At 40.9% G+C, this 25,329-nt stretch overlaps 1 protein-coding gene across 5 annotated transcripts in view; it reads left to right on the top strand.

Moving 5' to 3' along the window:
- xrcc4 (X-ray repair complementing defective repair in Chinese hamster cells 4) overlaps positions 1-25,329 on the top strand; it is a 419,861-nt gene that overhangs the window by 157,880 nt on the left and 236,652 nt on the right. For all 5 annotated transcript variants that reach the window (XM_063068529.1, XM_063068528.1, XM_063068532.1 and 2 more), the window contains 2 exons: positions 18,837-19,003; positions 23,015-23,167. In XM_063068529.1, coding sequence (XP_062924599.1) covers positions 18,837-19,003; positions 23,015-23,167 — 320 coding nt within the window. The remainder of the gene's footprint in view (positions 1-18,836; positions 19,004-23,014; positions 23,168-25,329) is intronic.

Here is a 25,329-nt window from a genome sequence, read left to right as displayed (position 1 = left end):
TGATGGGTTATATAATTTACATGATATACATTTATATAAGTTTAAAACATTATATTTGGTATAGTTTAATTATAATGGTGTAATATACAATGATCATTCAATTGTGAAACAATTATTGAATTATTTTGAAATAAAAAATGTGTTCTTTTCTGGACATCAAATATAACCATCCATAAAATCGAATATGATCACATGGAACACCAAACGCAAAATGCTGAAGGAACTCAGCAGATCAGGCAGCATCTATGGAAATGGATGACCAGCCAGTGTTTCATCAGGATAAACAAGACCCTTCGTCAGGACCGGAAAGGAACGAGGAAGACTCCAGATTTAAAAAAATGGGGGGAGAGGAAGGAATACAAATTAGAAGGTGAATGGTGAAGTCAGGTGGGTTGGGGAAGGGGGATGAGGTAAGAAGCTGTGAGGTGATAGGTGGCTGAAGAAGAAGAATTTGATAGGAGACGAGAGTGAACCATGAGGAAAGGAGGAGAGATACCAGGGGGAGGTGATAAACAAGTGAAGAAAAGGGACTATGAATATTGCTTTTGCTTCCTTGTATTGAAATTTGCTGAAATCACCAATTCAGAAGATGATTTTTTTATATTCCTTGTAAATTGGCAGACTCATTCATATTTGTATAAGCAACTATATAATGCTTATCAACTGGTAGAGAGAAAAAATAATTATAGATTGTAATCTTTTGGTTGAATCGGTACTATATATGCTTGAGAAGCTTTTAATTAAGTTATTTCTAGCTACACGGGAACCAAGATTAGTTTTACATTGCATGAAACTGATGCATTCTAAAGCTCTTGGCCCTCCAATCTGAACATTCACAAGTACCACCCTCTTCTATTTTTAATGCAACATCTGTCTGGGCTGCACGCTGAGCACGGCTGTGCCAGGAACCAGGTGTGGATCTCTGCTATCAACTGGAACTCCCAAAGCAATCAATCGCTTCGAGCTCAGTGTGGAGTGGCTGCCTATGAAAGCCAAAATTAACTTATTGGCTGTTGGGCATTGGCAGGCAGCAGGGATTCACATCAACTTCTCGCCACAGCAATGCTTTGTGAAAGGTGTGGCTGCTCACCACTGAATGGTTGGGCTCAGGAATATCTTCCAGCTGTCAGGGTGAGTCTGGGTCATTGCTGAGTGCTGGCACTTTCTCCATGTGTTGGCAGACCGTCTGTATCCCATTGTCTCTCACAGCACCACCTGCTGAATGTGCTGCAAACTGCTGTCTTACCCTCTCTACGTACAACCCCGTTTACAGCGCCAGTGATCAGGGTTCAACTCCTGCTGCTGTCTGTAAGGACTTGTCTGATTTCCTCATGTCCGTTTGGGTGCTCTGGTCATGCGAGTGATATTAGTTTTAAACTTAAGGAAAAGTGTAAAGAAATATAGTGAGTTATTCAGTGTGTAAATTGGGATGAACTTAAGAAGAGGTGGGAACGGGACAGCAGAAAAGCAAATAAAACGTTAGGAAGTGATGATCAATTAAATTTTTAAAGAACAAAATAGATTTTGTAAAGGTGTTGATAACTATTCTATTTAGTTGTGTTTCTTTATTTTCCAGTACATGCCTGCAAAAATATGAATCTCAAGGAAATATGTGGTGATATATACCTACTTTGGTAATCAAATTAGTTTGACTTTGAGATCTGTAACTGCAAAGTTGAGCATTGCACACAAAGAATATTTTTATGCTGTAAACAAGAACAATTATGAAAGAGCTTGAATTGGAATTATTGGACCAGTCATAGGGAAAATCATGTGTACACCCCATTCCAGATCATTCTCTAGCAAGTGAAAATTAAAACTAACTGCAGATGGTCGATCGAAAGTTTTGGATTTGTTTCTCTTCCCATAGTTGTGGCCTTGCTAATTATTTCCAACATTTTCTATCTTTACATTATCCAGTAAACTTTTGTTGGAACAGCACGCAAAGTGCTTGAAGAACTCAGTAGGTCAGGAGAGGGATATCGGAATGTCGATGGTTTATTCCCTTTCAACAATGCTGCTTGACTTGCTGAATTCCTTCAGCATTTGTATGCGTAGAAAGGTCTCAACCCAAAACATCGACTGTTTAGTCCCCTCTGTAGATGTTGTTCACCTGCAGAGCTTGTCCAGCATTTTGTGTGTGTTGCTCGAGATTTCTAGCATCTCTCCAGTGTTTAACTTTTGTGAAAAATATGGTGAGTGATGGTTAGAACCATAGAACACTACAGCACAAAAAACAGGCCATTTGGTCCTTCTGGTCTGTGCCGAAACATTATTCCACTAGTCCCATTGACCTGCACCCAGTCCATAACCCTCCAGACCTCTCCCATCTATGTATCTATCCAATTTATTCTTAAAACTTAAGAGTGAGCCCACATTTACCACATCAGATGGCAGCTCGTTCCACACTCCCACCACTCTCTGTGAAGAAGTTCCCCCTAAACCTTTCCCTTTTCACCCTAAAGCCATGTCCTCTCGTATTTATCTCTCCTAATCTAAATGAAAAGAGCCTCTGTCTATACCCCTCATAATTTTGTAAACCTCTATCAAATCTCCCCTCATTCTTCTATGCTCCAAGGAATAAAGTCCTAATTTCTCCCTGTAACTCAACTCCTGAAGACCCAGCAACATCCTAGTAAAGCAACACACACAAAAAATGCTGGTGAACGCTGCAGGCCAGGCAGCGTCTATAGGAAGAGGTACAGTCGATGTTTCGGGCCGAGACCCTTCGTCAGGACTAACTGAAAGAAGAGATAGTAAGAAATTTGAAAGTGGGAGGGAGAGGATAAATCTTTTACTGTCTCTTCTTTCAGTTAGTCCTGACGAAGTGTCTCAGCCCGAAACATCGACTGTACCTCTTCCTAAAAATGCTGCCTGGCCTGCTGCGTTCACCAGCATTTTTTGTGTGTGTTGCTTGAATTTCCAGCATCTGCAGATTTCCTTGTGTTTACATCCTAGTAAATCTTCTTTGTACTCTTTCAATCTTACTGATATCCTTCCTGTAGTTGGGTGACCATAACTGCACACAATACTCCAAATTTGGCCTCACCCATGTCTTATACAACCTCACCATAACATCCCAACTCCTATCCTCAATAGTTTGATTTATGAATGCCAGGATGCCAAAAGTCTTCTTTACAACTCTGTCTATCTGTGACGCCACTTTCAGGGAATTATGTGTCTGAATTCCCAGATCCCTTTGTTCCTCCGTACTCCTCAGTGCCCTACCATTTACTGTGTATGTCCTACCTTGATTTGACCCTTCGAAATACAACACCTCACACTTGTCTGCATTTGGATAGAACAAAAGTGTTGTTCCCCTTCCACCGCCCCCCCATTCTCCTCCAATCACCAAAGTCAAGTCTGTACCATCAGGAACACTCCCCGTGGGCAATTGAATGACATTTCAAAGAGGCCCCTGTGATGTATCAGCAGAATTGTAGAAGTCCAGCATTGGAGAAAGAACTTTGCATTTTTGTTCTTGTCAACCTTTGAGGAATAGAAGAACACTTGTGTAGCACCAGCACTACATGGAGGAGCCAACACCTACATTGTGGAAGAGATGTTGGCAACAACGTCTCCTCTACAATCTCCATCAGTACAAGTGCACCACAGGGCTGTGTGCTTAGCTCCCTGCTCTACTCATCTTACACTTATGACTCTGTGGCTAAGCACAGCTCCAATGCCACATTCAGGTTTGCTGACAACACTGTTGTTGTTGGTTGAATCAAAGTTGGTGACAAATCAGTATATAGGAGGGAGATTGAAACTGGCTGAGTGGTGCCACAACAGCCCAGCCCATCACGGGTAAAGTCCTCCCCACCACCGAGCACATCTACACAGAACATTGTTGCAAAAAGCAGCATCCATCGTCAAAGATCCCACCACCCACATGATGCTTTCTTCTCACTGCTGTCATCAGGAAGAAGGTACAGGAGCTTCAGGACTCACTGCACCAGGTTCTGGAACAGTTATTACTCCTCAACTGTCAGGCTTTTGAACCGAAGGGGATAACTTCACTTAACTTCACTTGCCCCATCACTGAACTGTTCTCTCAACTCTGGACTCACTTTCAAGGACTCTTCATCTCATTTTCTCAAAAAAAAAATTATTTATTATTTTCTTTTGTATTTGCGCAATTTGTTGTCTTTTGGATACTGATTGTTCGCCTTGTTGGGTGTGATCTTTAATTGAATTTATTATGTTTATTGGATTTACTGAGTATGCTCGCAAGAAAATGAATCTCAGGGTTGTGTATAGTGACATAATATACTTTGATAATAAATTTACTTTGAACTTTGAACCTTGAAGTTTAGTGCAGGATTCCCTAAATGTTAACTTGCAGATTGAGTTGGTGGTAAGGAAAGTAAATGCAATGTTAGCATTCATTTCGAGAGGACTAGAATCTATAATCAACGATGTAATGCTGAGACTTTATGAGGCATTGATCACACTGCATTTGGAGTATTGTGAACAGCTTTGGGCTCCATATCTAAGAAAGGACGTGCTGGCATTGGAGATGTGAATGGGAGATTCATGAGAATGACTCCAGGAATAAAAGGGTTAACTTCCTCTGGGCCTGTACTCACTGGAGTTAGGAAGAATGAGGAGCGATATCATGGAGTATTGAAATACCTAGATAGAGTGGATATGGAGAGGATGTTTCTTCTATTGAGAAAATTTCAGAGGAGGGGGCACAGCCTCAGAGTAAAGGAAAATCCAGTTAGAACAGAGATGAGGAGGAATTTCTTTAGCCAGTGGTTGTGAGTTTGAGGAATTCATCGCCACAGATGGCTGTGGAGACCAAATCATAGGGTATATTTAAAGAAGAGTTTGATAGGTTCTTGATTAGTACAGATGTCAAAGAGTACTGGAGAAGGCAGGAGAATGGGTTTGAGAGGGAAAATAAAACAGCCATTCTCGAATGGCAAAGCAGACCTTCTGGGCCGAATGACCTAATTTTACTCTTTTGCTTTATATTTTCTTGTCAGTAAGTTTTAGTCATTTTCAGTCATTGTTGTATGATATTAAAACAGGATTTGCTAAGGATATGTATTTCTAAGAATTTAAATATTTTTTATAAAAAGAAGATACATGAATAGTTGAAAACATAGTGTAAGTTCCCACATGCAGAAAGAACTCAACAATGTCCAGCACTGGCTGAAAAATCACATGTTTTCATGCGTGGCATATGAATCTCTGACAACAGCAGATTCCACCTCCCCATGGATCTTGTAATGCTCTGTGGATCTTGTAATGAACTTTCTCTCTTGTTGGTGCTGCGATTGCATTAAGGCTTCTCAGCAGAGAGAGCATTTTGAAACTAACTGAACTTTATGCCAAATAAAATGGAAATTCTGTGGTTTTTTAGGAAATAGTTTTCATGGTGCTCTTCACATCTGTTACTATTGTTATCAATATACTAACTGGAAAGAATTTCTTATTCCGTACTATTATCGTCCTATCTTTTCCACCCTATCCTGTCGCTGACTCTTGTTTTTGGCCATTCCCCACTTTTCTCCACACTTTCAGACGATGATTTCCTTTCCACCCCGCCGCTCCTTTTCTCTCTTGGCTGAATATTGCTTCCAACATATTCTCTCCACCCAGATTGGTTCTGTTTTTCTCTCTTAGTCACACTGCTACCAGCTATCATCTTATTTTACAATGTGCTACTTTCCAACTTGCAACAATCCACACCACCAAATAACTTTTCCTATCTCCTACTAAACTGTCAGTCTAACCAAAGAGCAAGGTCAGAGAAATAAAGTCTGTGCCCACCCACGCTGATACTTCCAGGCCTAACACATCTTTATATATGTGATATTCTATATATCTGTGCAATAAATTTAATGAATAAAATAATCTAATCCCTTGATAAACTTCTGAATGTTCTCTTTGTTCTAATTACCTCAGAAAGCTTCTTTTTGAAGATGCTGGCCTCTTTTAAAATATAGGTTCTTTAAATGAAAATGTAAACATCTAATGTAAAGAGATATTTTTAAAAATCTCTTGTTGCAAGGGACAATCAAAATTTCAACAGCTTTTGTTCCTTTCAAGTTTAAAATTCGGTACATTTCTCCTTTAGTGTCTCATTCTAATCACTGTCAAATAATGCTGCCTGGCCTGCTGAGTTTCTCCAGTACTTCAAAGTTCAAAGTAAATTTATCAAAGTACTTATATGTCACCATATACTACCCTGAGATTCATTTTCTTACAGGCATTCACTGTAGAACAAAGAAATACAATAGAATCATTGAAAATCTATGCACAAAGCCTGATAGACAACAATATGCACAAGAAGAGAAATTGTCCAAATAGAAAAAAACAAATAATAATAATAAGTAATAAACTTCTTCACTCAAAAGGCCTGGAAAGTGTTGAACGAGCTGCCAGCCCAAGTAGTGTATGTGAGATCGATTTCAATGTTAAAGAGAAGTTTGGATAGGTACATGGATGGTAGGGGTATGGAGGGCTGTGGTCCCAGTGTAGGTCAATGGGAGTAGGCAGTTTAAGTGGTTCAGCAAGGACTAGATAGGCTGAAGGGGATGTTTCTACGTTGAACTTTTCTACTACTCTATGACTCTAAATAAATAACACCAAGTACACGAATTGTAGAGTTCTTAAAAGTGACTCTGTAGGTTGTGGAATCAGTTCTGTGTTGAGGTGAGTGAAGTCATCCACTCTGGATCAGGAGCCTGACAAGTGAAGGTAATAACTGTTCTTGAACCTGGAGGTGTGGCACCTAAGGCTCCTAAACCTCCTGCCCGATGACAGTAGTGAAAAGAGAACATAATCTGGATGGTGGGGTCCTTGATAATGGATGCTGCTTTCTTGTATCAGTGCTCCTTGTAAATGTGCTCAGTGCTGGAAAAGGTTTTCCTGAGCATCTTGCGTGCGTTTGTCAGACAATGAGTTAACACAGTGAGAAGTGCTAATGTGTCATCAACATCAAGTAGTTGATGCATGAAATTTGCTGTGGTATGCTAATACAGTGCCAGCAACCCAGGTTCAATCCCTACTCTCCGCTGAACATTGACGGCTCCTCCGTAGAGATCGTTAAGAGCACCAAATTTCTTGGTGTTCACCTGGCGGAGAATCTCACCTGGTCCCTCAACACCAGCTCCATAGCCAAGGAAGCCCAGCAGCATCTCTACTTACTGTGAATGCCGAAAAAACGTCCATCTCTCACCCCCCATCCTCACCACATTCTACAGAGGACGTATCAAGAGCATCCTGAGCAGCTGCATCTCTGCCTGGTTCGGGAATTGCACCGTCTCGGATCACAAGACCCTGCAGCGGATAGTGAGGTCAGCTGAGAAGATCATCAGGGTCTCTCTTCCCGCCATTACAGACATTTACACCACATGCTGCACCCGCAAAGCCAACATTGTTGTGAAGGACCCCAAGCACCCCTCATACGAACTCTTCTCCCTCCTGCCATCTGGCAAAAGGTACCGAAGCATTTGGGCTCTCACAACCAGACTGTGCAACAGTTTCTTCCCCCAAGCCATCAGACTCCTCAATACCCAGAGTCGAGACTGACATCTACGTCATTTATTATTATATTGTAATTTGCCCTCTACTGTGCCTGTTGTCTTGTTTATTAATTATTGAACTGTCCTGCACTGTTTTGTGTACTTTATGTAGTCCTGTGCAGGTCTGTAGTCTAGTGCAGTTTTTTTTTACATTGTTTTACATAGTCTAGTGTAGCCCTGTGCTGTCTCACATAGTCTAGTGTAGTTTTGTGTTGTTTCATGTAGCACCATGGTCCTGGAGGAACATTGTTTCGTTTTTACTGTGTGCTGTACCAGCAGCTTATGGTCGAAATGACAATAAACTTGACTTGACACTGCTGTCTCTAAGGATTTGTACTGTGTGATTGCTATGGTGCTTCTGTTTTAAATTATTATCAGCAGAAGTAATTATTTTTGTGTAAATAGGATCACATAATTGTGAACTTGTGTAATTGTTTGAATGTGTAGTTGTTAGGACCGTGAGATCACTCATGAGCCAATTGCACTGACCATTGGAGCTCAGATTTCTGATAAAGTGACAGAGGATTTTCAAGGTGACTGGACTGCATGTGTTGCAAGGAGCTGACAGCATAAAAGGAGCATCTGCTGAGTAAAGTGTAATGAAATGCATCACTTGCACCACGGTAGTGTAGCGGTTAGATTGGGCAATTACAATTAGGGGCACTGGAGCTTGGAGTTCAACTCCGGCATCGTCGGTAAGGAGTCTGTATGTTCTTATTGTAGAGTTCATGGGTTTTCCCTGGGTGCTCCAGTGACCTCCCACAACCCAGAAATGTATAGGATGGTATAATTGTTCAATGTAAGTTGCCCTGTGTTTAGGCTAGGGTTAAATTGGTGTTGTTGAGGGTTGCGAGGTGGATGACTCCATGCTGTTGCTCTGAAAAAAATAGCATCAATTATCAACACAGTCCAAGGATTATGCTGGGCAGCCTGCAAGTATCACTATTTTTTCAGAGCCAACATAGCATGCCCACAACTTTCTAACTCTGACCCATACATCTTTGGAATTGGGAGAAAACTAGAGCACCTGGAAAAAAACCCTCTAGATCATGGGGAGAGCAGACAATCTCCTTACCAAGAGCAGTGGGAATTGAATCCAGTTCACTGGCACTGTAATTGAGGCTCTCCGCTGGTTGGGGTCAACCATGGATGTTGTGTCCCAGCTGTCTGTGTGATACGCCAGCCAGGGCAGTACGATATGGAGAGCAAGCTGTTGCCCATGTAGCAGGCTCCCCGTATCCATGCAGCTGATGAATCCGAAAGAGCAGCAGAGACTGATACAGTTTGCCACCAGCCATATCGCAGGTTTTGCTGGTCAGCGTTGAACTCAACATAGCCTTAAGGACTCCAGCTCCGGATTTTTCTTTGGAGTTTACTCCTTAAGCCATTCACGTTAGTGGGTGAGGCTGGATGGCAGTAGAGACTTGAGATCAGAGTTTTCCTTCTATTTGAGCTGCCAATCATGACTGATGATCACCATCTGCCCAAAGCGACTCGTTTTAAGGTGCCAGTAACCCATCTTTTGCCCCTTTTCCTATCAGTAGAGAAAGTTTTGCTGGGCTTAGTACTAAGCCACATGCAAAGGTCAGGAGTAGGGCTTGGCTGTCAGAGGCTATTTGAGATGTATGCTGTTGGGAGCATGTCACGGGTAGTGGGACTTTATCTCCGCCACCACCCCTGGCTATAACAACCTTGAGTAACCAACACTATAATAACATTACACTAACCGGCATGCTACCATTCCACCTGTTAACCCTGACACTATTAACACTTTTAAACATTTATTTTAAATCTTGGGAAGATTTTCAAATAATTTCAAATTTTTCTCTGCTAATTAAAGCAGCTGAGTCCTTTTTTGTTGAAGTCAATGTTTCTGCCTTGGCGACATTGTATTCTGGGTGTTGAATACCCAGCTCAAGTCCTGCTTCGTTGCTGACGTCCACACAAACACACAGTGGGAGTGCAGCTCTGCAGCCCAGCATCACACTGCAGACAGAAACTTCCTGATTACTATGTTCACAGAAGCATGCAGCAGACTCTGCCAGGTAATGACTGTGAGCAGCGGCCTACTGTTACTACTCTATGAAGCAACGCACGCACAAAGTGCTGGAGGAACTCAGCTGGTCAAGCAGTATTTATGGAAATGAATAAGCAGTTCATGTTTCGGCCTGAGACTCTTCTTCAGGACTTTGCGAAGTCGTGGATCTGAGATTAAGGATTAGCTTTTTTTGTGATAGGTACATCAAAACATACAGTGAAATGCATCATTTGTGTTAACAACCAACACAGTCCGATGAAGTGTTGAGGCAACCTGTAACTGTCATCGTGCTTCTGGCACAAAATGCATGCCCCCACTTATTAACCCTAACCCATAAGACCATCACAAAATATAGGAGCAGAATTAGGCCATTTGGCCCATCAAGTCTGCTCTGTCATTTCATCATGGCTGATCCAATTTTCCTCTCAGCCCCAGTTTCCTATCTTCTTCCTGTATCCCTTCATGCCCTGACCAATCAAGAATCTATCAACATCTACCTTAAATATACACAAAGACAAAGAATTCCACAGATTCACCACTTTCTGGCTAAAGAAATTCCTTCTCACCTCCATTCTAAAATGACACCCCTCTATTCTAAGGCGGTGTCCTCTGCTCTTAGACTCTGCCACCATAGGAAACATCCTCTCTACGTCCACTCTATCAAGGCCTTTCACCATTTGATAGGTTTCAATGAGGTCACCCCTCATTCTTCTGATTTCTAGTGAGTACAGGCCCAGAGCCATCAAATGCTTTACATATGATAAGCCATTCAATCCTGTAATCATTTTTGTGAACTTCCTTTGATCCTGTCTGTCTTTGGAATGTGGAAGGAAACCCACGCAGTTACAGTAGAACGTACAAACTCCTTGGCGACAGTGGCAGGAATTAAACCTTGATCACTGATGCTGTAAAGTGTTATACTAGCCACTGTACCACCCCATTGAATTTTCATGCTGTTTTCGAACCATGAGTTTGTTTCATTTGTTTAGAGGAGGTGGAGATGGTGATACAAAGGTGGGTCATTTCGGAGTCTGGGGTCTGATTGTATTGAAAGATACAATATTAGTCAGTGGTGACTAAGTTTGGGCTTTCCACATTTGATGGCACATGTTCCAGACTAGCTCTCAGGCTTTAGGGTTAGGCTCTGAACTTCCTCTCTAAAGCAAGTCTCTGCTACGTTCACTAAGCTTATTGCTGCATCAGAGAAGCCCGTGTACTTGTTCTAGCGTTAGTTTCTCTATAAAAGTTATATTATCTTGGCCATTGGGATTTGCCAACATTAACACAGGCAGCCCAAAAGGACTTCCTGTTATATGTTAGATTTTTGGATTAATATGAATTGTTTCTATTCCCTCAGCTGTCGAAGAGTTTGTCAGGTAATAGGTGAATCTAGGATAGAGGGTGAAACATAGTATATAGATCAGTACAGTACTAACCTTTTAACCTAGTCTTAAGATCAATCTAACGCTTCCCTCCCATGTTGCCTTCCATATTTCTATTATCCATGTGCTTATCTACAAAACTCTTAAATATCCCTAATGTAACTGCCTTTACCACCGCCCCTGGCAAGATGTTGCACTTCCCCATGACTCTCTGTGTTAAAAACTTATACTTCTCTCCAATCATCTTATGCCTCTTTATATTAGCCATTTTCACCCTGGGAAAAAGTCTCTGGCTATCCACCCTATGCATCATATCATCTTGTACACCTCTATAAGTCGCCTCTCATCCTTTCTCACACCAAAGAGAAAAGCCCTAGCTTGCTCAACCTATCCTCACGTGACATGCTCTCTAATTCGGGCAGCATCCTGGTAAATCACCTCTACACCCTCTCTAAAGCTTCCACGTCCTTCCGATAATGAGGCAACCAGAAGTGTGCACAATACTCTAGGTGTGGCTGAACCAGGGTTTTATAGAGCTGCAACATTACCTCATAGCTCTTGAACTATCATTCTGAGAAATGGTGCAACATAATTTCTGGACTTCAGACTCTTTTGCTTCAGTCTCTTACACGTTGCTTCCTGAAAGGCTGTTATATGTTATGTGCCAAGTCTGAAGCTCCTGCAGGAGATTTAGGAATGTGCTTCTGTTTGACCAGAAATATCAAGTTGTAGGTTATTTTTAGGGGCTTCACAGCTCATTATCTAGATGTCAAAATTAAATGTGAGACCTCAAGGTGTCAGTCAGCTCAAGTCAGTCCCAACAAGTGCGATCACTTTCACTTCTTGAAGTGTTGTATGTTTCAGTTAACTCATTGTGGGCTTTTCGCAAACTTTTGAACCTATTAAAATGTATTTTTTTTAGTAAACGATATGGCACAGTAACAGCCACGCTATCATAGTGGTTAACATGACACTATTTCAGCTTGGGGTGTTGGAGTTTGGAGTTCAATCGCAATGTCCTCTGTAAGGAGTTTGTATGTCCTCCCCATGGCATGCGTGGGTTTCCTCCAGGTGCTCCAGTTTCCTCCCACAGTCCAAAGGCGTTCCAGTTGGCAGGCTAATTGTAAGTTGCACTGTGATTAAGATACAGTTGAACAGGGGATTGTCAGCGGTTGCTGGGCCTTGCAGCTTGAAGGACTGGAAAGGCCTATTCCGCCCTGTACATCTAAATAAGTAAATGGCCCTTCCGGCCCAGTGAGCCCACACTGCCCAATTACACCCATGTACCAATTAACCTACTAACAGGAATGTGGGAAGAAACTGGAGTACCCAGAGGAAACCCACACGATCATGGGGAGAACGTACAGTACTGTGCTAAAGTCTTAAGGCTGATTTTTACTTGTGCATACTAGCTTATGCCATTGCCTACGCAAGTGGGCTACGCTGTTGTGAGCATTTAGATTTGTGCGTTGGTGTGTCTGCGTCGCTCTGCAATTTACCGCCAAAACGCTAGTTTTCACTGTGTTGAGTTTCTTCATGTTGAAACTCAACATGAAGAAACTCAAACTTCAAACAATGGCGACTGAAACTGAAGGAGGGTGAATTTTCTGTGCTTGTCTGGCCACTGAGAGACATGGACGAGGAAATGCATTTCAAATATTTTTGAATGTCGGCAGGTAGAGTTAACGATTTGGTTTATCGTCTCCCACCATTTATTTCACATCAGTGTACGCACAGTATACTCAGAGTCTGGCAATCACCATTTGAGTTATAGCTTCAGGCGGAAGTCAACAGGCTGTAGCAGCTAGCTACAAACTGGCGTAAAGCACAGGGTCCTCCATAATTTCGGAGGTCTGTAAAGCTTTATGGAAAGCATTGCAGCCAGAGTTCCTTCCCTGCCCTTCAGTCGCCCAGTGGGAAGCTATTGCAGCGTAGGAGGAAATGCAATGCTAGCAAGTGGACCAATCACAGTTGTTGTGGTCTGCGTCGCCGCAACGCGTAGTTACATTTTTGGGGAGGTGCGCGTCAGGCTACGGGGTAGGGTACGGCATAGGGTACGCGGCTATGCTGTACGTACGGTGTTGATTTGACGCACAAGTATAAATTGGCCTTTAGGCACCCTCGATTTTTAACATGGTTTCGATGATATGACCTCCACAGAGTCCTGAGGCTGTCTGGGATTACCTAGAGAAACGGAAGCAAGTGAGAGAGCCAAAGTCTACAGAAGAGCTGTGGCAAGTTGTCCAAGATGCTTGGAACAATCTACCAGCTGATTTTCTTATAAAACTGCATGACAGTGTACCTAAAAGAATTGATGGAGTTTTATAGGCAAACGGTGGTCACACCAAATATTCACAAAATGCTGGAGGAACTCAGCAGGCCAGGCAGCATCTATGGAAAAGAGCACAGATGATGTTTCAGGCTGAGGCTCTTCGAGATATTTGGAAGGGTCTCAGCAGGAAATGCCGACTACTCTTTTCCATAGATGCCCTGCTGAGTTCCAGCTTTTTATGTGTGTGTTGCTTGGATTTCCAGCATCTGCAGATTTTCTCTTGTTTATGATCACACTAAATTTGGTTTGATTTAGTTTATTTATTGTTTACTGCTCACTGTAGCTTCTTTTGATATTTAGAAACTTTTCATTTCATTAATTTTGAAAGCATTTTCACTTTACAGATTTTTTTACATGTGCCTAAGACTTTTGCACAGTACTGAACAAACTCCTTATAGACAGCAGCAGAAATTAAACGCAGGTCACTGTTACTACAATAGCGTAATACTAACTGCTATGCCTCCGTACCGCCCAGTTATGTGAAATGAAATGTTGATTAGTTATGTGGTGTTATATGCAGTTTTCATAAATATATTTTAACATTTATGTATCAAATATTGCAGTGACATTTTAATGTTTTGCTGTGATTTTGAATTGAAAATGTGACCAGCTTGCAAATATGGCAGAATAATAGCTCAGCACAGACTAGATGAGCCAGAAGGCCTGTTTCTGGACTTAGAGTGCTCTTTAACTCTAAACGCAATTTTTTATAAAACATAAAATCTCATGGATTGGGATATAACTCTGCCCTGTTACACTCTGCTCTCCTCGGCACTAAGGCTGAGGCTGTGACATGGCTCCGACTGCTACGCACTTCGTGCATGCGAGCTTCACGGTGTTTTTCCCCGCCAGATGATGAACTGAGACTGAGGCTATGGACCTGCTCCGGCTGCTTTGGGATTCGGGCCTATGGGTGCAATTTGGTTTGGAATGCTGTTGCTTGCTTTTATTGTTTGTATAATTAGTGTTCTTTTTTCTCTTTCTCTGTGCATTGGGGGTTGGTCTTTTTTAAGTGGGTTCTTTTGGGTTTCTTTGTTTGTGGCTGTCTGTAAGCAGATGAATCTCAAGGTTGTATAATTTATACATACTTTGATAATAAATGTACTTTGAATCCTTTGAATTAATAGCCATGAAATTGATGGAAAGTTAACAGTTCACCACAGTTTCCATTATTTACATGAGTGGCTGATAGATTTTCTGCAAGTTGTGACTGATTTATTGACTGATTTGTGCCAGTCTACAGTTGGTCTCATGAAATCTTGTTACTTCCCAGCTCCCCCTCAGTGTCAAGAAAGTTTGGTAATTGTACAGTGATGTAGAATGGATCTTGTTATAAAGAGTTATGGCTGAAAATTGATGGCATGAAGTCTCAGTTAATGTCAGAATTTGTAACATGTACTTGAAAGAGAACAATTGAAACTGCTAAACCTCATTGCTGCAGCTGATATATTGTTAATTCCTAGATGGCTTTTAAAATTTATATCTTTCAGTTTCATTTTACTTTGTGCAACAAGTTTCATTTTCTCTCCAAAATCTCTTCTTTCTTTCCTGCTCTTATTTCAGATTCAGATTTATTTATCACATGTACATTGAAACAGTGAAATGGATCGTTTGTGTTAACAACTAACACACCCAAGGATCTTGCTGCACATTCTGGCCCCAACTTAACATGGCCACAGTGTTCAACAGATCTGCAGAAGCAGCAACAACGACAACATAACAAGACAACAGCAATAAAAAAGGCCCCCATCCCATCCCTCCCACCCACCCACCTTCTCATACACCCAGGCAGGCCTTCTCCAGACCTCAGTGCTAGTCCCTAGATGTTCAGACTTGCAGACATCAGGCCTCCAACTTCAGACTTCAGCCCAGCATGCCAATCACAGTTTGACCTTATGGCTGTGACCTTTAGACTTGCCTGAACCTCCAATCCATTCGGGCCTCTTCCTTAGGTCCCTCTTTCAGGCTTAGATCTTAGGCTTTGACCTCTGGGTTTTCCAGGTTCGAATATCGGACCTCTATTTTGGATTTGCATGAACCTCAACTTCGCATGGACCTCCAGCCCTGATGACCTAGGAGTCATCGGCCTGGTGACCTTGGAGGTCACTGGCCCTTGTGACTCCTGCCTGTACATGGGACTCACTCCCTGGTCGGATTCCTCTGTGTACTTTGGACAATACTTCCTTTGCCATCACTTGTTATGTTTCCTTCTGCATAACCAGACTTAGATGATTAACAATATGGACATTGCGGTCAACTTTTATGACTTCCAAGATGCTCCATGGCCCTCTCTAATCTTTGGCATTTCTTGAAGTTTCAATGTAAAAATAAATTAATAACTAATATTTACATTGTTTCTGAAGCATTAAAGATTCCAATGTACTTCACCAGAGTGTCATCAAACATATCAGAACAGAGCTTGCCAAGATTAGAGGGCTAGGTTCATTGGAAGAGGTTGACCAGGCTAGGTTTTGTATTCCTTGGAATGCTGGGGAATGAGGGGCAATGTTATATTTTTTTTAATTATGAGAGGCGTAGTTAAGGTGGCCAGTAACAGTCTTTTCATCAAGGTAGGGTAAGGCATAGATTGAGGTGAAAAGGAAATGATTTAAAAAGGATCTGAGGGGCAACTTTTTCACTCAGAGTGCAGAGAATATCAGGAAGTGGTTGAGGCAAGTCCAACAGAATCATTTAAGAAGTTATTTGATAGGTACTTCGAGGAGAGGAGCCTGGAGGGATGTGGGCCAAAGGCAGGAAATTGTTATTAGCTGATTGGGCACATAGTTGGCATGGAATCGATGGGCTGAAAGGCCTGTATCCGTAGTGTATTGCTCTATATCTCTATGTGATGATCAGAAGCTTGGTCAAAGTGGTAAGTTTTATGGAAAACCTTTAAGGTGCAAGAGAGACTGAGGTAGGAGAGTGGGAATATTTCAAAAAATCATTTAAGGGAACTAAAATATTATCTATTCTTGTTATTTTTTAAATTAGTGAGAGCTTGATGTTTAGTGGAACCAGAGTGCCCTTGTACACTTATCACTGGAAGTTAACATGCAAATACAAGCAAGTACTTAGAGTTAACTTGTTACCCTTCAGTATAAATGTTTTTCAGTGCAACAGAGAAGTTATGCATTACTTACGCAGAGCTCTAGTGAGACTGCATCTGCATCGTGTCTAGCAAGCCTGATAGAGTTCTTTGAGGATGTGCCCAGGCATATAGATGAGGGTAGTGCAGTGGATATGATCTATATGGATTTTAGTAAGGCATTTGACAAGGTTCCACACGGTATGCTTATTCAGAAAGTCAGAAGGCATGGGATCCAGGGAAGTTTGGCCAGGTGGATTCAGAATTGGCTTGCCTGCAGAAAGCAGAGGGTCGTGGTAGAGGGAGTACATTCAGATTGGAGGATTGTGACTAGTGGTGTCCCACAAGGTTCTGTTCTGGACCTCTACTTTTCATGATTTTTATTAATGACCTGGATGTGGGGCTAGAAGGGTGGGTTGGCAAGTTTGCAGACGACACAAAGGTTGGTGGCGTTGTAGATAGTGTAGAGGATTGTCAAAGATTGTAGAGAGACATTGATAGGATGCAGAAGTGGGCTGAGAAGTGGCAGATGGAGTTCAACCTGGAGAAATGTGAGGTGGTACACTTTGGAAGGACAAACTCCAAGGCAGAGTACAAAGTAAATGGCAGGATACTTGGTAGTGTGGAGGAGCAGAGGGATCTGCGGGTACATGTCCACAGATCCCTGAAAGTTACCTCACAGGTGGATAGGGTAGTTAAGAAAGCTTATGAGGTGTTAGCTTTCATAAGTCGAGGGATAGAGTTTAAGAGTTGCAGTGTAATGATGCAGCTCTATAAAACTCTGGTTAGGCCACACTTGGAGTACTGTGTCCAGTTCTGGTCGCCTCACTATAGGAAGGATGTGGAAGCATTGGAAAGGGTACAGAGGAGATTTAGCAGGATGCTGCCTGGTTTAGAGAGTATGCATTATGATCAGAGATTAAGAGAGCTAGGGCTTTACTCTTTGGAGAGAAGGAGGATGAGGGGAGACATGATAGAGGTGTACAAGATAATAAGAGGAATAGATAGAGTGGATAGCCAGTGCCTCTTCCCCAGGGCACCACTGCTCAATACAAGTGGACATGGCTTTAAGGTAAGGGGTGGGAAGTTCAAGGGGGATATTAGAGGAAGGTTTTTAACTCAGAGAGTGGTTGGTGCATGGAATGCACTGCCTGAGTCAGTGGTGGAGGCAGATACACTAGTGAAGTTTAAGAGACTACTAGACAGGTATATGGAGGAATTCAAGGTGGGGGGTTATATGGGAGGCAGGGTTTGAGGGTCGGCACAACATTGTGGGCCGAAGGGCCTGTACTGTGCTGTACTATTCTATGTTCTATGTTCTATGTTCTATGAATGTTGTGTCTACCTTCCCTCCTTACTAGAGGAAGGGTATGCATATGAAAGGAGTTTAGCAGAGGTTCATCATATTGGATGAGAACTGATGAAGCAATTTGGGCCTATATTCTCCTGAGTTTAGAAGAAAAAGAAGTAATCAATTATGGATGAAGGAATGATAGACATATTACGCGATGTCTGTGAGTGGCAGAAATAGCGTGTGATAGAGAGAACGAAACAACCTCACCACAGGTGGATCAGATTGAAATTCTACTGTCCTACCATACTCACTCACAAATGGTGATCAGTATTAATGGCAACCAGGAGTGGGCAACAGATAATTTTCTAATGAATCTTGGGCCCTGAAAAATGGATTTTTAAAAAGTTCTGTTAAAGTGTATAAGAAATGTCTTGATATAGTGGATGCAGGAATAACGTTTTCCCAGTCTTGTAGATCTAGAACCTGTGGCAGAGTCTCATGGCTGAGATGAGAATTCTTTTCTTGGAATTACCTTTGTTAGCACCGTGGATATTTGGTTGCTGAATATATTGAAAACATAGGTGAATAGATTTTAGGTATTGAGGGATATGGTATTCATAAAAGAGAATACTGAGGTAAAATAAAATGGACATAACTATTGAATCTGATTAAACCTTATTGTGGCTGGGAGAGAAGAAAGGGGCTTGTTTTGCTGTTATTGTTTTGTTGCTCTTGTTGTTGCTTGTGTTGTTCTGCTGAACATTATAGGCATTCTTTGTTAGTGCCAGAATGTATTGTGACCCTTGCAGGCTGCCCCCAATACATCCTTATGTTGTGTTGTCTGTTCATACAAGCAATGCATTCCACTGTATGTTTTGATGTACATGTGATAAATAAATTTGAATCTGGATCAGAATTGGAATCTGGAGTAATAAACAAATGAGTACTTCACGAAGCCAGTTCTTGTTTCAATTTCTTGTGCCCTTATGTGATGGAACGGGTATAAAAAATTCAGTTCAAAGTTCAAAGTAAATTTATTACTGAAGTACATACATGTTACCATATACGTCCAGAGGTTTAATAGCTTGCCATAATATGTACTTCTCTACTGGACTCTAGCCTGTTATTTTCTGATTTCTAATGGGCATTTGCACATTTTCTGTTCAGTTTAGGCTTGGCTCTGTGGAATTGAAAGAGGTCTCTAGCACAACAGACATCATCAAGGAACTCATTGACATAGTTCTCCAGAGCAATACAGAGCTACGGAGCAGAAATAACTCCCTGCAACAAGAAAACAAGAGATTGTTGAGTGAGCGTAACAGCGGCTTGGAACAGTAAGTTCTACATTAAGGATTCTTGGAACTTATGCTCACATGTAGTTCATTTTAAAATGAAGAATAAAAAGCTAGCAAAAATTTCTGAACACTTTCAATAACAATTTTAGAAATTTCTAAGTACTGAGTAAAACTATCAGCTGAATTATTCTTTATGATACAGTTCAAATTCTCAAATTAGCTTTCAAATTCCACAAAGTTTGGCCATAACTTTAGCAATATGTTTAAAATACTGATTGCTTTTTCTTTTAAGCTTGGAGCAATCGATTATTATTACCCAATGAGGGTAACACAAAATGCAGAAGGATTCTCGACTTCACCCTCACCTCCACCCATCTGCCTCTCAATATAGGAGCTCCTCAGTGCTGTGTACTAAGTCCCCTCCTTTACTCCCTGTATACCTATGACTATGTTGCCACCCACAGCTCTAATCTACTAATTAAATTTGCTGACGATACTACATTGATTGGCTGAATCTCAAAAAATAACGAGCTGGCCTGTAGGGAAGAAGTCATGTCTGACCCAGTGGTGTCAAGAAAACGACCTCTCCCTTAATGTCACAAAAACAAAGGAGTTGGTTGTGGATTACGGGAGGAATGGAGAAGCGCTAACCCCTATTGACATCAATAGATCTGGGGTTGACAGGGTAAACAGCTTTAAGTTCCTCGGCATACACATCACCGAAGACCTCATGTGGTCTGTACACACCAGCTGTGTGGTGAAAAAGGTTGAGGAAGTTTGGTATGGGCCCTCCCAAGAACTTTCTACAGGGGCACAATTGAGAGCATCCTGACTGGCTGCATCACTGCCTGGTATGGGAACTGTACCTCCCTTAATCGCAGAACTCTGCAGAGAGTGGTGCGGACAGCCTAGTGCATCTATAGTTGTGAACTTCTCTTGATTCAGGACATTTACAAAGTCAGGTGTGTAAAAAGGCCCTGTAGGATCACTGGGGACCTGAGTCACCCCAACCACCGGGAAACGGTATCGCAGCATAAAAGCCAGGACCAACAGGCTCCGGGACGGCTTCTTCCACCAGGCCATCAGACTGATTAACTCACGCTGATTTGAGTGTATTCTATATTACATTGACTGTTCTATTTGGTGCACTGCCGGGTCCTAAATTCCACCGCACTGAAACAGGTTAAATAAGGGACTTGAGCATACGTGTTTTTTGGTATGGGGGGGCGGGGTCTGAAATCCAAAAAAATTCTGAATTCCGAAATGCAACTGGCCCCAAGGATCTCGGATAAGGGATTGTAGGCCTGTAATGAGATAAAGGCATTTCCTGAATGGTGAGGGTCATTGGTGATGGATCCACAGAACTAGCGATCCTGTGGATTGGAAGTTCTTTAATAGGCTGTGATGCAACCGGTCAGAATGTTCTCCACTGTACATCTATAGAAGTTTGTAAGAGTCCTTGTAGACTTATCAAATCTCTTCAAGCTCTTAACAAAGAAGAGCCACTGGCATTTATTTTGATGCTTAAACTTATTCCTAACTGGATAATTGAGTAATTCAAATTTAAATATGACAAATCTTTATTTTTACATCCTTGTCTTTCATTGTGTATTCCTCCTCTTTGGGTTCAGTATCCATAATCTTACTTTGATAGTATTTATTCCTCATACAAATTTTAAAGACGAGCTCTTCAAATAAAGTAATACAGTTGTATAAATCTCCATTCACAGTCAATACCTTCAGAACCTACTAATCATTCCTTTCAATTGTATGAACCTCTGTTGATGCCTTGTTGAATGATAGCTGAAAAATCACTTAAAATGTTGTTAAAGATGTTTTGTTTATATTTTGTAGTTGAGTAATTAATAAATATCTGAATTCCTGGTTCAGTTCCTATTTCATTCGCACTAAATAATCTTTCAATTTTCTTTTAATGCATAAAATGTCTCTAATGTAATTGAAATAGCTGAATTGTAGTTAGCTGTTTATGGTTGGTAGATGAAAAAGACTATTTATATTCTTGTAAGTTAATGGCACATCCAAAAGTGTCAGCATTTTCAACTAAGAGTGCAAGAAACAAAACAAGGTAATTTATATTAAATTGGTTTTTTTTCACATTTTGACTTAAAATTCTCTTGCCAGTAAGTTAATTGACAAAATTCAGCTGTATATTTTGATATATGTCATGCAAAAGTTATTTAATGAAATTATAATCTTGGAAAAATTAGCATTTGAGTGGCTAATTCTGATAATTTCCCTGATTGCATTGATCAAATTTAATTGATCCAATGGTCATAGTTATTTTGAAAACCCTAAAATCTTTTTAACAAAGATATAAAATCTGCACCCTGCTCATGCATAACTACCTTTCAATGTACATCAAAAACATGTCTGCTTCAACTGGAATACCTTTAGTGTCTAAAGTTACATGAAAAGAATAACCTTGAATATCTGAAAGAAATGATAAAGTCACGGTATGGAGTGACATAATGGAGGAAATTTAGAAGAAGCAGCTGGATTTCTAAGTGCTTTTAACCAGCAGATCAGGAAGACATTGGAGGTAATAAGTAGTATTTTCTTTCTGGTCCATGAATTAGCAACAATTCATTTTTTAATAGCACTAAGCATATTTTATGTTTGTAATTACCCCAGAATTGGCTTAATCTGTTTAATATGGACTGATTTAGTGTGGGAATGTTATAATAATGCCTTTTTAATTCATTTCAAGGAAAACATCTGTGAGTTATAGATTTGGGTCATATTTAGTCCTTCTGGATTTTGAATTTTTTTATTTGCCCAGCTTGGTTGAAATATAATGGATTGTATATTATTGTGTGTATATTTACAGAATAATTAGTCCTAACTACCAGATTAAATCAATTTTAAAATTGAATATTTTAATTAGGATAAATGTGATTAAACTTCTTCACTAATTAATGCCAATCTTTTAATTGTCCACATAATCTCTGATCATAATTGCTACTTTAGTGAAATACAAAACTAAAATGGAGAATTAAATAGCTGTTGATAGATCTTTTGTTCCCTTAATAAATTTGCTCTCGATCTCAGTCACAATGACACTGTTTTTCTTGGTAAGTTGTTCCATTTATTTTTTCTTCCTTGGAACTTTGCTGTTAATTTTGCACTCCACAACTGTTTAAAATGCTGGCCGATGAGACACTGACCTCGGCCAAAGTTCATATCTGACGTAGAGGAGGTGCTTGAGAAAAAGACAGTTGTTAGCCTTCCTAATAATCTGAAACTTGCTAAGCCTTTTATTGGCACAGTAACATAACGGTTAGCCTATAACCATGTGAGTTTCCTCCAGGTGTTCCAGTTTCCACCCACATTCCAAAGACATACAGGTTGGGGTTAGTAAGTTGTGGACATGCTATGTTGGCGCCAATAGCATGGTGATACTTGTGGATGTTGCTGTACATCTTCAGACTGTGACTGTGACTCAGACTGTGTTTGTCACTGATGCAAAATGACGCATTTCACTCTGTTTCGATGTGTATGTGATAAATAAAGCTCATCTTTATCTATAAACTTTATCACTTAATCTTACTACCATACATAATTTGTAGTAATTTTCCTGATTTATAATTTCCTCACCATCTTCAATAGTATTTTAGATGGTTTATCAATCAACTGTGCTCCAAAACTGGATTGTGAATTTTAGATTGTTCTCCTGCATCTTTTATTGGGTATAATATGTTGCAATCCATTCTACTGTGGAACTTTTGGTAGTAGAGTATTGACTGATAGTGCAGTTCAGCATCTAAATGCATTATGATAACGCAACCTTAATGAGCTGAGACCTTATGTTGTGGAGTTTTTGGCAAATCTGTATTTGATTAACAAAAACGTTCTCTTGTTTTTTGTTTTGTTTTAGTTCTTTTTGGTAAATTTTGATGGGAGAGGTATGGAGTGCTATGGTCCTGGCATGGGACAATGGGACAAGACAGAGTAATGTGCCGAAGGGTCTATTTCTGTGCTGTAGTGCTCTGTGACTCTACAACACTTACATGCTTGGTCTTTGTTCACCAGGCTGGAGGAATATGTAAAGGCTAAAGAAGGCCTGGAGCAAGACCTCTATTCACGTTTCATCTTGGTGCTTAATGCAAAGAAAGCCAAGATTAGACAATTACAGGAACATTTAAAACGTGTTCGTGAGCAGACAGAAGCCGGAAGTCAAAGCAGGTATGTGCTTAAATCTTTCAGTGTTATTTCAATTCCAGTCCATTACTTTCATTTCGTAAAGCAGCACCGCTTCTTTGAACACAAGAGATCTGGCAGATGCTGGAAATCCAGAACAACACACACAAGATGCTGGAGGAACTTAGCAGGTCGGGCAGTATTTATACTTAGTTACTACCTGTTATGCCACTGGCGTTTAGGGCAGCAGTGAAGGTCCTCCATCTCTGTCTGTCCTTGGCCATCTTCTCTATTGTGCCCCAGTTGTGGTTCAGAGTTCTCATTTCTGCCTCTGAGGTACAGCGCCAAGTTGTCTTTGGTCTCTCGCATTTCCTCTGCCTTTCAGGACTAAGTGCTGTCTTGATGACAGAGTTGGCTTCTCTTTCCATCACATGCCCAATCCATCTCCAACGTTACCTCATGATGATTCTGGCCATGTCCTCTTGGCGACACTGAAGGAGCAGAGCGTGGTTGGAGATCTTTCTTGTCTAGAAAATATGGAGAATCTTCACGAGGCTAAGCAACATCTGTGGAGGGGAATAAACAGTTGACGTTTTGGGCTGAGACCTTTCAACAGTCCCGAGACCCATCATCAAGTCTTTCGTCTTGCTGATAGTAAGGGCTAGGTTGTCACACAAAGCTCATGAATCTCTTTCAATTTGAGATCCTTCATTAAGTTGTAGAGTGTCTGGTGGGGGAAAGAATAGGAAGAAGAAAATATCTCTGGAGTGAGGCCAGGATTATCAAGGTGGTAAGCTGTTGTGAAGCTGACTGGTTGATATTCAATAGGGACAGCTAGAGAAAGAAAAACAAACAATGGAACATGTAGAAGGTGACAGTTAAGATCAGTAGAAAATGCTTAGCAGATTAAGCATTATTAGTGGAGAGGGAGAATTTTGTTGGTATTACAAATAGTACATCTACAACATAACTGATCCAGGTATAGAAAGCCACATATTTCTTTAAGTTTTCTATACTGAAAATATTTGCATTTCTCCTTTCCTTTGAACTTGGCTTTTATGTTGCACCATAACCGAGTAACTTCCCATGAATTAACAAAGGGATTTAGAGATTTAATCTTCTGCTTGTTTAAGCATGTTAACATTAAGAGGCAATAAAGAAATCTGATGCAATTGGGAGTTTCACTGTAAAATGTGCTGACATAGCCTTGTTGGAATACATGATTAGATCTACTGAGGTTCAATAAAATGGGTTTTTCAAGCCATCGTAACTTTCCAGGATACGCCCTCTTCTCATTGCTACCATTAGGGAGGAGGTGCAGGAGCCTGAGGATGCACACTCAATTTCTTGGGGACCTCTTCTTTCTTCCACCATTGGACTTCAGAATGGTCCTTGAAACTACGAACATTACCTCACTATTTTGATCTTTTTTTTGCACTACTTATATATATATATTTAGGGTCAGGGAGTCATATAACATTACAGCACAGAAATGGGCCCTTTTAATCTGTCTAGTCCCATCAACCTGTACTGGACCATAGCCTTGCAACCCCCTCCCATCCATGTACCTATCTAAATTTCTCTTAAATGTTGAAATCAAACCTGCATCCAGCACTTCTGCTGGAAGCTCGTTCCACACTCTCACCGCCTTCTGAGTGAAGGATTTACCCTTCATGTTCCCTTTAAACATTTCACCATTCACCTTTAATCCATGACCTCTAGTCCTAGTCTCATTCAACATCAGTGGAAAACGCAAACACGAGGAAAACTGCAGATGCTGGAAATTCAAGCAACACACACAAAATGCTGGTGGAACGCAGCAGGCCAGACAGCATCCATAGGAAGAAGCACAGTCAGTGAAAAAAGCCTGCTTGCATATATCCTATCTATATCCCTCATAATTTTATTTACCTCTCTTCATCAAATCTCCCTTCATTCTCCTACGCTTTCGGGAATGAAGTCCCTAGATTATTTAACCTTTCCCTGTATATCCTTGTAAATTTTCTTTGCATTCTTTCACTTTTATTGATGCCTTTCCTGCGGGTAGGTGATCAGAACTGCACACAATTCTCCAAAGTAGGCCTCACCATCATCTTGTACAACTTCTACTTGTAGGTTGTAGAATTTTATGTATTACACTGTACTGCTGCTGCTGCAAAAAACAAATTTCACAACCCATGTCACTGATAATAAACCTGATTCTGAAT

Source organism: Mobula hypostoma, chromosome 16, assembly GCF_963921235.1.
Source record: "Mobula hypostoma chromosome 16, sMobHyp1.1, whole genome shotgun sequence".
Taxonomy (NCBI): domain Eukaryota; kingdom Metazoa; phylum Chordata; class Chondrichthyes; order Myliobatiformes; family Myliobatidae; genus Mobula; species Mobula hypostoma.
Note: the sequence above shows the minus strand (reverse complement) of the source record. Positions and strands in the feature narration are given on the sequence as shown.